General features: G+C 44.9%; 1 protein-coding gene across 1 annotated transcript in view; it reads left to right on the plus strand.

Moving 5' to 3' along the window:
• LOC137429562 (aquaporin-3-like) overlaps positions 1-10,655 on the plus strand; it is a 119,245-nt gene extending 108,590 nt beyond the window's left edge. Inside the window, exon 7 of the mRNA XM_068119569.2 lies at positions 8,566-10,655. Within this exon, the coding sequence (XP_067975670.2) occupies positions 8,566-8,581 (16 nt within the window). The 3' untranslated portion in view covers positions 8,582-10,655. The remainder of the gene's footprint in view (positions 1-8,565) is intronic.
• The last annotated feature ends 2,882 nt before the right edge of the window (positions 10,656-13,537 follow it).

Below are 13,537 nucleotides of genomic sequence, written 5' to 3' on the forward strand. Positions count from 1 at the left end.
TTAGACTAGATTTAATCACAAAATACTTCATTTTAAGAACGTAAGACGCATTTTTGAGTAGAAGTTGGTGACATGTCTATCTCATCTAATTATGTGTCACTCAATCCAAAAATTGACGTCACCAAACTAAATTTTGAGGTTAAAGAGGTCAAAGCATCAAAACAAAATGGCCACCAAAACTAAACAAAAAGTATATTTTGCCACAATGCCCACTTTATGGAATATAATATAATCAAAAACACGTACTATTTGCACATACAATATCACAATGGACCCACCCTACAGAATGTTAGACACCGTGTTGTACCGCAGAACAACTCTAGGCCTACCCAACATTATCTGAGACACTATCATCACTTTACTGAATCTGGGGCTACTGGCCAATGCTATGAGGGTTCTGCACCAGCGAAACTAGAGGTGCCACTGGAAATGTCATCATATAGTTTCCTGTCAGTGGAATGAACAAATTCGGGTCCCCAATGATTCCACAAGGCATTCCAAGTAAACTTTTGAGCTCACAAGCTTTTGCCAGCTATTGCTTCTGTGGGTCCCGCTAGTATATTACATTTACCAGCGTGACGGCCTATTATACACGTCGTTTCACAGGGATACGCATCTTTGACCCTTTTGGATCTTCATGGTATTTTGGATCTTCAGGACCAATTTCTTGTAGTTATTATTGACTGACACTTTGTCCTGAAGGAATAAATTTGAATAGCACTCGGTAGAGCGCATACCTCCCCCAGACTGAACAGCTTACATTTGATATCCCACTGATGGGCTGATTATATCCCACTGATGGGCTGATTATATCCCACTGAAGGGCTGATTATATCCCACTGATGGGCTGATTATATCCCACTGATGGGCTGATTATATCCCACTGATGGGCTGATTATATCCCACTGATGGGCTGATTATATCCCACTGATGGGCTGATTATATCCCACTGATGGGCTGATTATATCCCACTGATGGGCTGATTATATCCCACTGATGAGCTTATTATATCCCACTGATGGGCTGATTATATATATATATTTTTTTTGTATACTGAATCGACGCTCGTGAAAGAGCTAACATTTATTTCACAAACAAATCAACCAGACAAACAAAACATACAAAAAGAGGGAGCGGAAGACAAGATGGGGAGAGGAGGGAAAGCACACAAACACAACACATGAGAGCAGGGAGAAGCGCGAGAGGGAGAAGGCCTGGGGGGAGGAGGCGTGGGAAGGGGGGGGGGGGGAGAGGTATAAAACACAAGAGGACCAAGTACTTCCAGGACAGAAGTTGGTATTTCAAAAAAGTGTAGGATTTGGGGTGAAATTAGCGGGGGTAGAAAAGTTCAAGGTTTTGGATGGGGGAAGATAAGAGATGGTGGTGAACAGCTGTTTTAAAGACCTGGAGGGTGAAGTGGGGATTGAAGAGAGTGAGGGGTTTGTTCCAGACGTGGGAGAAAAGAGGAATGAAGGAGCGAAGGTGAGCAGAGAGTCTTGATTTTGGCAGTTTAACCATAAGAGGGTTGCAGGCAGATCTTGTGCGACCTGTAGGAATATTTGGGGGACAGAGCCCAGAGAGAGCTGGGGGGAGGGGGGGGCAAGGCCAGAGAGGAGTCGGTAGAAGATGCAAAGACCACCAACCTGCCTGCGGTGAGTGAGTGAAAGGCCCTTGGAGTTAGCTTCATCGCGGGAGATTCCAATGATTCTGAACACTTTCGTTTCAACAGCGTGAAGACGAGCTAGGTGTGAGGCAGGAGCACCAGCCCAGAGGGGAGAGCAGTATTCCATTGAGCTGCGGATGAAAGCCTTGTATGTGGTGAGGAGCTCAGGTGTGCCAAGGAAGGACTTCGCACGACGGAGGATGCCCAGTCGGCAACTGGCTTTGGAGGCCAGATTTGAAATGTGGTTTTCCCAGGAAAGATCATGGCAGATAGTGAGACCCAAAAGCTTGAGTGACAGAACTTCTTCAAGAGGATTATTCAGAAAGTGGATGGGAGGGTTGTCCAGTTGGTTTTTTCGGAGAGAAATCGTAAGAGTGTGAGATTTGTCAGGATTGAAAGACATGTTCCACTTGTTTGCCCAGTCTGTGATTTTGACCAGGTCTGCAGAGAGTGAGGAGGCTGCAGACTGCCGATCTGAGGGATGAGGAATGGAGCGACAGAGAGTAGAGTCGTCAGCAAAGAGATAGAGAGGATTTTCAAGAGAGTCAGAGAAATCATTGATGAAGACCAGAAAAAGCACAGGGCCCAGGACACTGCCTTGGGGATCTCCAGCCTGAACGGGAAGAGGAGATGAGAGAAACCCATTCAGGGCCACACGTTGACTACGACTAGAGAGGAAGTCCGCCAGCCATGCGTGGAGATTTCCATGGATACCAAAGGAGGAGAGTTTGGTGAGCAGAGCGGGGTGCCAGACCGTATCGAAGGCACGTGATATGTCAAGGGAGACAGCTCTAATTTCCTGTTTGGCATTGAGGACCTCCATTCATTGTTGAGAAAGCAGAAGCAGCATGTCCAGAGTAGAGTGACCAGGACTGAAACCAAATTGATGGTCAGAGATCAAGCCATTGGAGAAGAGGAAAGATTTCATATCTGAAGCAATGATGGATTGATTCCATGACTTTGCTGATAATTGGGAGAAGGCTGATTGGTCTGTAGTTGCTAGGATCTGTTTTTGCACCTTTTTTGTGCAAAGCGGTGATGTTGGCTGATTTCCAAGCAGATGGCAGATGACCTTGAGCAAAAGAGAGGGTGAAGAGAACAGAGAGGGAGTGAAAGAGCGGAAGAACATGATTTTAGGACCCGTGGGCTGATGCCGTCAGGACCAGTTGCAGAATCAGAGTCGAGGGTTGACAGAAACTTTTCCACATTGTCAGGAGGAAAGGACACAGAGTCCAGGAGCAGCTGGGTACGACTGCGTATGGTGGGTACAGAGAGGGATGGGTTTGGGACACAAGATTTAGAGGCAAACATAGAGTTGAGGCATTCAGCTTTTTCACGTGTGGAGTCGGCCGTGTCGCCGTTTGAGGTGAGGGAGGGGATGGAGGGGGAACAAACACCAGAAACAGATTTGACCAGACGCCACCAGGCTTTGGAAGAGGGAGACAGATAACAGAGTTTGGTCTTGAGAACGGATATCCCACTGATGGGCTGATTATATCCCACTGATGGGCTGATTATATCCCACTGATGGGCTGATTATATCCCACTGATGGGCTGATTATATCCCACTGATGAGCTGATTATATCCTACTGATGGGCTTATTATATCCCACTGATGGGCTTATTATATCCCACCGAAGGGCTTATTATATCCCACTGATGGGCTGATTATAACACACTGATGGGCTGATTATAACACACTGATGGGATTATTATAGCCCACTGATGGGCTTATTATATCCCACTGATCGGCTGATTATATCACTGATGGGCTGATTATATCCCACTGATCGGCTGATTATATCACTGATGGGCTGATTGTATCCCACTGATGGGCTGATTATATCCCACTGATGGGCTGGTTATATCCCACTGATGGGCTGATTATATCCCACTGAAGGGCTGATTATATCCCACTGATGGGCTGATTATATCCCACTGATGGGCTGATTATATCCCACTGATGGGCTGATTATATCCCAAATGATTATATCCCACTGATGGGCTGATTATATCCCACTGAAGGGCTGATTATATCCCACTGATGGGCTGATTATATCCCACTGAAGGGCTGATTATATCCCACTGATCGGCTGATTATATCACTGATGGGCTGATTTTATCCCACTGATGAGCTGATTATATCCTACTGATGGGCTTATTATATCCCACTGATGGGCTTATTATATCCCACCGAAGGGCTTATTATATCCCACTGATGGGCTTATTATATCCCACTGATGGGCTGATTATATCCCACTGATGGGCTGATTAAAACAATCTGATGGGCTGATTATAACTGATGGGCTGATTATAACACTGATGGGCTGATTATAACACACTGATGGGCTGATTATAACACTGATGGGCTTATATCCCACTGAAGGGCTGATTATATCCCACTGATGGGCTGATTAAAACAATCTGATGGGCTGATTATAACACTGATGGGCTGATTATAACACACTGATGGGATTATTATAGCCCACTGATGGGCTTATTATGTCCCACCGATGGGCTTATTATATCCCACTGATCGGCTGATTATATCACTGATGGGCTGATTATATCCCACTGAAGGGCTGATTATATCCCACTGATGGGCTTATTATATCCCACTGATGGGCTTATTATATCCCACTGAAGGGCTTATTATATTCCACTGATGGGCTTATTATATCCCACTGATCTGCTGATTATATCCCACTGATGGGCTGATTATAACACACTGATGGGCTGATTATAACTGATGGGCTTCTTATATCCCACTGATGGGCTGATTTTAACACACTGAAGGGCTGATTTTAACACACTGAAGGGCTGATTATATCCCACTGACTGGCTGATTATATCCCACTGATCAGCTGATTATATCCCACTGATGGGCTGATTTTACTACACCGATGGGCTGATTATATCCAACTGATTCTATCCCACTGAAGGGCTGATTATATCCCACTGATTATAACACACTGATGGGCTGATTATAACACACTGATGGGCTGATTATATCCCACTGATGGGTTGATTCTATCCCACTGAAGGGCTGATTATATCCCACTGATGGCTGATTATTTATATCCCACTGATCAGCTGATTATATCCCACTGATGGGCTGATTCTATCCCGCTGATGGGCTGATTCTATCCCACTGATGGGCTGATTCTATCCCACTGATGGGCTGATTATATCCCACTGATGGGCTGATTATATCCCACTGATGGGCTGATTATATCCCACTGAAGGGCTGCTTATATCCCACTGAAGGGCTGATTATATCCCACTGATGGGCTGATTCTATCCCACTGATGGGCTGATTCTATCCCACTGATGGGCTGATTATATCCCATTGATGGGCTTATTATATCCCACTGATGGGCTGATTATATCCCACTGATGGGCTGATTATATCCCACTGATGGGCTGATTCTATCCCGCTGATGGGCTGATTCTATCCTGCTGATGGGCTGATTCTATCCCGCTGATGGGCTGATTCTATCCCGCTGATGGGCTGATTCTATCCTGCTGATGGGCTGATTATATCCTGCTGATCAGCTGATTATATCCCACTGATGGGCTGATTCTATCCCGCTGATGGGCTGATTCTATCCCGCTGATTATATCCTGCTGATCGGCTGATTATATCCCGCTGATGGGCATATAGCTGATTCTGCTCATGAGAAGGCCGAATGCCTCAATTCTGTGTTTGCTTGAAAATATTGTGTCCCTAACCCCTCATTCTCTGTACCCTTCATTCCCAGTCGTACCCAACTGCTCCTAAATTATGTGTATTTTGCACTTGAGAAGGTGGAAAAGTTTTTGTTTACTGTTTGTTGTGTTGTTTTTGTTTAAAAACATTAAACTCGCATTCTGCAACTGGACCAGGTCAACTGTAACTAGGTCGTCTTCCATCTGCTTGGAAATCGGCTAACATCACAGCCTTCCATTAAAAATGTGCAAAAACTTATCCCTTTAACTACAGACCAATTCGCTTACTTCTTGTCATCAGAAAGGTCGTGGCATCCATCATCGCAGTTGACATCAAATCATTCCTTTTCTCCATAACTTCATCTCAGATCATCACTTTGGATTCAGACCAGTTCAATCTACCTTGGACATGCTGCTTCTCCACTCACAGCAATGGATGGAAGCCCTCAATATCAGACATGAGACCAGGGCAGTCTCTGGACATGCCTCGTGATTCTGATACAGTCTTGCATCCCGCCTTGCTCTCCAAGTTCTCTGTTATGCAATCCAAGGCTAGCGCCACACATGGACGTGGATGCTCTAGGTTTGTAGCCAATGTTTGGCACTCAATGGAATCCTTTCATCTCCTCTCTCTGTCAAGGCTGGAGTATCCCAAGGCATTGCTCTAGGACCCATCTTATTCCTAATCTTCATGAATCATCTCTCTAACTCTAGAACATCCTCTTGATCGCTTTACTGATGACTCCACTCTGCGATGTCATCCCTCATCCGTCTGACAGACAGGCTGCAGCCTCTTCCCTCAACTCAGACCTTGAAAAAAAATCACAATCTGCTCAATACTTGGAATATGTCTTTCAATCCCACAAATCCCACACTCTCTCTCTGAAAGGACCGTTCCACAAACCATCTCATCTTTCACAACAACCGTCTCAGAGCTTCAGTCACTCAAACTCTTGCGTTTCATTCTCAGCCATGATCTTTCTTGAGCAAGCCACATTTTAAATTTGGCCCTCTAAAGCCAGATGCCGACTGGGCAACCTCCATCATGGAAAGTCCTTCCTTGACACACCTGAACTCCTATCCACCTATAAGGCTTTCATCCACAGCTCGATGGAGTACCTCTCTCCCATCTGGGCTGGTTCCCTGCCTCGCCTTTTCGCCATGGAAACCAAGGCTTTCAACATCATTGGCAACCTCAACATCAACCTCAACCTCAACCTCAGCGCTGCCTTTGACACCATCGATCACACCATCCTCCTCACCCGACTTGAAACCACCTTTAACATTACCGGCACTGCCCTCTCTTGGATTAAATCATACCTCTCTGACAGACGTCAGTTCATCTCCATCAATAACTGCAAATCCCCCACTGCTCCCCTCCCCCAAGGTGTCCCCCAAGGTTCAGTTCTTGGCCCCCTCCTCTTTATCCTTTACCTGTCCCCCCTCGGTCACTTAATCCGCCGTCATGGTCTCCAATTCCACTGCTTCGCCGATGACATCCAGCTTTTCATCTCCACCAAGTCCATCTCCACCGCCACCCACTCTATCCTGACAAACTGCATCACTGAAATAAAATCCTGGCTTCAAATCAACTTCCTCAAACTTAACTGTGATAAATCTGAAATAATCATCATTGGCCCAAAAACGCTCACCAAGTCCACCCATAACTTTGCCCTCAACATCGACGGTTTCCCAGTGTCCACCTCCCCTCACATCCGGAATCTTGGCATCATCTTTGACCAAACCCTCTCCTTCGACAAATACACTAAACAGATCACAAAGACAGCCTTCTTCCACCTGAAAAACATCGCCCGTCTCCGTCCATCCCTCTCCTCTGTGGCTGCAGAAACCCTCATCCACGCCTTCATCACTTCCCGTCTGGACTACTGCAATAGCCTCCTTTATGGTTCACCCTCAACAATCACCAATAAACTCCAATACATTCAGAACTCCGCTGCCCGTCTACTCACCCATTCCCGGACCCGTGACCACATCACCCCCGTCCTTTACAAGCTTCACTGGCTCCCCATCTCCCAGAGAATCCAGTACAAAATCCTCCTCTTGACCTACAAAGCCCTCCATAACCTGGCCCCATCCTACCTGGCTGACCTCCTCTCCAGACACACTCCCACCCGCAACCTCCGCTCTGCTGGTACCAACCTCCTGACCCCCCCCATCCGGACCAAATTTAGATCCTGGGGGGACAGGGCCTTCTCCATCGCTGCTCCCACCCTCTGGAACTCGCTACCTCACACCATCAGAGACTCCTCCTCACTCACCACATTCAAAACATCACTCAAGACCCACCTGTTCAACACTGCATTCAACATTTAACCCACAGCATCTAACCCCTGACTATCTCCTCTCCTTCTCCCTCCTTTGTGCTTTGAATATTTCCCTATTGATTCTTCTTTTTTTGCAATTGTCTTTATGTTTTGCTATGCATTATGTTTTGCACTCTGTCAAAGCGTCTTTGGGCTTCCTGAAAAGCGCTATATAAAATAAATGCATTATTATTATTATTATTATCATTGGACTCTCTCATGATGAAGCTGAGTCTATGGGCCTATCACTTCACCATCGCTGACAGGTCGGTGGTCTCTCTATCTTATTCCACCTCATTTCTAGTCTTGCACCCTCAGCTCTCTCCATGCTCTGCCCATGCCCTTCCCCTCTTTTCTTGCCTGTGGAACCACCTTCCACACTCTCTTCGATCTTATTATTCCCTCTGGATCTTCACTCCAGCTCTTCATCACTATCTCAAGTCATCCCCCAACCAAAGCCATGATCTTTTCTATTCCCGTCAACCCCACCCATCCCCACGCCAATCCCTGCTCCTCCCAAATTTCCAGGTTTCCCTCCTGATTGTTTCCTTCTGTATCCATCTTGTCCCCCATGCTCCCTTGTTTTCCCTCTTTCTTCCCCAAACCCATTGTTCGTCCTCCTTCCTCTGTCTTGACCTTCAACGCGGCTGTCGGTTTTTCCTCCTCTCTCAACTCTTGCTTTTCCCTGTTACGTTCTGGTCCGTTTTATGTTGCAGGTCGAGCCCATTGACATTGAAAACAAGAACAAATATTGTTGTTGGTTGAAGAAAACGTGTCGCCTTACTCGTACGGAAATGAAACGTGCTTTGTAACTCGTGTAAGAATGGAATGTTCTCATTTCTAACTGGATTTTTTTGTTTTCTCTTCTAGTGCTGAGGAATTGTGAGCAATGATGGAACACTTCAATCATTAGTCATTCGTATCCATTGTATCCAGAGAAGGAAAACAAAACTACGCATCAAGATGAGAACACAAATCTGGTGTGCAATGCACCTCGCGGTCATCATGATGAGAACACAAATCTGGTGTGCAATGCACCTCGCACTCTCATCAAGATGAGAACACAAATCTGGTGTGCAATGCACCTCGCGGTCATCATGATGAGAACACAAATCTGGTGTGCAATGCACCTCGCACTCTCATCATGATGAGAACACAAATCTGGTGTGCAATGCACCTCACACTCTCATCATGATAACACAAATCTGGTGTGCAATGCACCTCGCACTCTCATCATGATGAGAACACAAATCTGGTGTGCAATGCACCTCGCACTCTCATCAAGATGAGAACACAAATCTGGTGTGCAATGCACCTCGCGGTCATCATGATGAGAACACAAATCTGGTGTGCAATGCACCTCGCACTCTCATCATGATGAGAACACAAATCTGGTGTGCAATGCACCTCACACTCTCATCATGATAACACAAATCTGGTGTGCAATGCACCTCGCACTCTCATCATGATGAGAACACAAATCTGGTGTGCAATGCACCTCGCGGTCTCATCCTGATGAGAACACAAATCTGGTGTGCAATGCACCTCGCACTCTCATCATGATGAGAACACAAATCTGGTGTGCAATGCACCTCGCACTCTCATCATGATGAGAACACAAATCTGGTGTGCAATGCACCTCGCACTCTCATCATGATGAGAACACAAATCTGGTGTGCAATGCACCTCGCGGTCTCATCATGATGAGAACACAAATCTGGTGTGCAATGCACCTCGCACTCTCATCATGATGAGAACACAAATCTGGTGTGCAATGCACCTCGCACTCTCATCATGATGAGAACACAAATCTGGTGTGCAATGCACCTCGCACTCTCATCATGATGAGAACACAAATCTGGTGTGCAATGCACCTCACACTCATCATGATGAACATCTCCATTTTACAATTATTAAAGAAGGCCTATGCCAGCTTCAGGAGGAAAATCTTGGTGCTAGTTTCCCAAAGGAATGAAATATTCTCCCCTTTGGAGTGAACACCAGTCTTTACATTGATCGGTGCTCCACAGTGGTGCACATATGGGAGTGAGAAGCTTGACATGTTCCCAACCTGCAGGGAGTGCTTCATTCCAAGTGACTGTTCTGTTGCCCATTGTGATGACAATGAATCGCTGAACCTTCCCTTCTTGGCCTCTGGAGTTTGTAACCAACCAAATGTAACAGCTAAGATTGAACCTCGGCCTGCAGCAGATCATGAGAGCTCCAGAACACAAGATTGTGTTTTCACAAAATGCAACAACAACGGATCTCGGTGGAGAGCATACTTCCGCCATGTTGAACAGTTTACCTATCGTATCCCACTAAAAGGTCACACAAGGATCCGGATCTTCACCAAAATCGAATCAATTCTTTCTTGTCACACACCCAACCTCTTCATCAAATTTGACGAAATCCATCCACAACTTTTTGAGAGATCCTGTTCACAAGCAGATAGACAGTGGTGAAAACACAACTTACATCCACTTTCAATGGCGGAGATAATAAGGTGGTGGCACACAGCACCATAAAGGTAACACCTGTGGTACAATGGCTACACCCACATCACCACATGCAAGGACAGCATCTAATTTTGTGTTTCTTTCTGAACACATACCTTATGCTGTCACAGATGATGATATATACTCGTGTGTATAAATATATACAGTCACGTGAAAAAGTAAGTACACCCCATGTAAAGTTTTGACTTTTTCAACATATATCAACATACAGCTATTTGATCTTCATTTCAACAATATTGATAGATAAAGGTGATATAATACAACAAATATCATGAAACATTTACATTTTGTACTCCATTGTATAATTTAAATAAACATAAATGCAAATTTCGCATGTGGAAAAAGTAAGTACACCCCAACATTTATCACTACTTCAAATACCTAAAATTAGAATCAGGTGCACCAGCTCAGGTGCAAATGATTAGAACATCGTTAGAGAGGATCTTGGAGGAACCTGTCTTATTTAAACCTCAGATATTTAGTTTGGTTTGCTCTTTGTTGTTGAAGTGTGCGGCGTCACCATGCCAAGATCAAAAGAGCTCTCTGAGGCCTTCAGAAAGAAGGTTATAGATGCCTACGAGTCTGGGAAGGGATTTAAAAAGATCTCCAAACAATTTGAAATCAATCATTCGATTGTCCAGAAGATCATCGACAAGTGGAGAAGATTCCAAACAACTGCCAACTTGTTCAGGCCAGGCCGCCCCCGCAAGTTCAGCCCGAGAGCAGACCGCAAGATGCTGAAAGAAGTCTCTAAGAACCCCAGAATGTCATCACGGGACCTACAGGTAGCTCTTGCCACTGTTGATATCAAAGTGCACGAGTCTACCATTAGAAAGAGGCTGCACAAATTTGATCTACATGAGAGGTGTGCCAGGTGGAAACCTTTGCTGTCCAGAAAGAACATCAGGGCAAGACTAAAGTTTGACAATGAACACCGAGGCAAAGACCAGCACTTCTGGAACAATGTGCTCTGGACAGATGAGTCAAAGGTAGAGCTATTTGGCCACAGTACCAGAAGACATGTTTGGCGAAAACCAAAGACAGCATTTGACCACAAGAACCTGATACCAACTGTAAAGCATGGTGGTGGAAATATTATGGTTTGGGGCAGCTTTGCTGCATCAGGGCCTGGGCAGCTCACCATCATAGAATCCACTATGAATTCTTCGTTGTACCAGAGGGTGCTTGAGGATAACGTGAGGCCATCTGTCGGAAAGTTGAAGCTCAACCGAAGGTGGACCTTGCAACATGACAATGACCCTAGACATACCAGTAAATCCACCAAGGAATGGCTGAAAAGAAAGAAATGGAGGGTTCTGGAATGGCCAAGTCAAAGCCCGGATCTAAATCCCATCGAGATGTTGTGGAGGGATTTGAAACGAGCTGTGCATGCAAGAAACCCCTCAAACATCGCACAGCTGAAAGAATTCTGCATGGAGGAGTGGGCAAAAATTTCTCCCAGTCGATGTCAGAGTGGTAGACAGTTATAAGAAACGCCTACTTGAGGTTGTTTCTGCCAAAGGGGGCAATACCACCTATTAGAGCCAAGGGTGTACTTACTTTTTCCACATGCGAAATTTGTATTTATGTTTATTTAAATTATACAATGGACTACAAAATGTAAATGTTTCATGATATTTGTTGTATTATATCACCTTTATCTATCAATATTGTTGAAATGAAGATCAAATCGCTGTATGTTGAAATATGTTGAAAAAGTCAAAACTTTACATGGGGAGTACTTACTTTTTCACGTGACTGTATATATACACACACACAAACAACAACAACAACATGCATGTTAAGGCCATTTTCCCTGCTAGAGCGGCGGTTAGCCTTGCGGTCCCCATGACAAGCTTCTCCATTTTGCCCTATTTTCTGCATCTCCCCTTGTTTAACCCCCTTGCCCGCATTTCTTCTTCCACCATCTTTAGCCAAGTCTTTCTCAGTCTTCCCCGTCCTCTACTTCCTTCTACATTCATTTCCATCACTCTTCTCAACCAGTCACTTTCATCCTTCCTCAACACATGACCAAACCATCTCAACCTGTTCCTCTTCACAGCATCAATCACAGGCTCTATTCCCATCATCTTTCGCAATTCATCATTTGTCTTCCTCTCTCTCAACGATACTCTGCACATCCACCGAACCATTCGCATTCGCACACAGACACACATACACACACAAAAAAAAACACACACACACACACACACACACACACACACGACAAAAAACACACACACACACACACATACATACACACACACACACACACACACAAAACATGAAAGTGTTGTTGCCACCACCATATTTGTTCGTGCACCATCCATCACTGAGTGTTTCATCCTTTAGCATGAGACACTCCATCTCCAGAAAGAAAAACATTGATGTTTTCACTTGAGCATAAATATCTGCAGCAGCACCTGGTAACAATTACCTGTAATTGTAGCACCACAAGCTTTACTTTCCAGAGAGCTGTGTTTTTACAATTTTAAACAAGTCCACCTCCAATAACTTCCTGATCTCTGTGACCATCTCTGTATCTCTTGACTCCAAACACTCAACTGGAATTTCCTTCATCAGTTGGATGAGAGTGTCGGCGACCTGAACCTGACATCACCTTCCCCCATCGGATTATATATAAACTCCCTGTATTTGTTTCACTTGAACTTCTTTCCGGCCCACGAGCTCATCCAATCATTTTAAAATACTCTTTGCCTGAACCTGGTCTCTCCTCACCACTGTCGTCATTCATGAACGACCCGAGCATAACATATGTCCTCATGTCAATTAATATGTTCCACTTTCAAATATAAATTAATTGTTGATCTTGTTAATTTGATTCTTGGATATCGAGTGTTTTGCTTTTGTACAATAAAGTTCCTCTCAAGTCTCTTCAGCAAATCATTTGTTTCCGATTCATGATGTTGGTAGTAACATGACAAGGCCTTGCACCATTCACAGATTATTGGGTTATAGTCACAATAACTCCCTTTATTCACAGGTTAATGGGTTATAGTTACAAGGCCTCCCTTTATATAAAACACCTGGACACTGCTAGGACTTCCAGGAGAGAAAGAAGTTGGTATTCCAAAAAAGTGGATTTGGGGTGAAATGAGCGGGGGTAGAAGAGATCAAGGTTTTGGATGGGGGAAGATAAGAGATGGTGGTGAACAGCTGTTTTAAAGACCTGGAGGGAGGAGTGGGATTGAAGAGAGTGAGGGAGTTTGTTCCAGAGGCGGGAGAAAAGAGGAATGAAATAGTGAAGGTGAGCAGAAAGTCTTGATTTTGGCAGTTTCATCAGAAGAGGGTTGCAGGCAGAT

The sequence above is a fragment of the Myxine glutinosa genome, chromosome 6 (assembly GCF_964187855.1).
Source record: "Myxine glutinosa chromosome 6, kmMyxGlut1.1, whole genome shotgun sequence".
Taxonomy (NCBI): Eukaryota; Metazoa; Chordata; class Myxini; order Myxiniformes; family Myxinidae; genus Myxine; species Myxine glutinosa.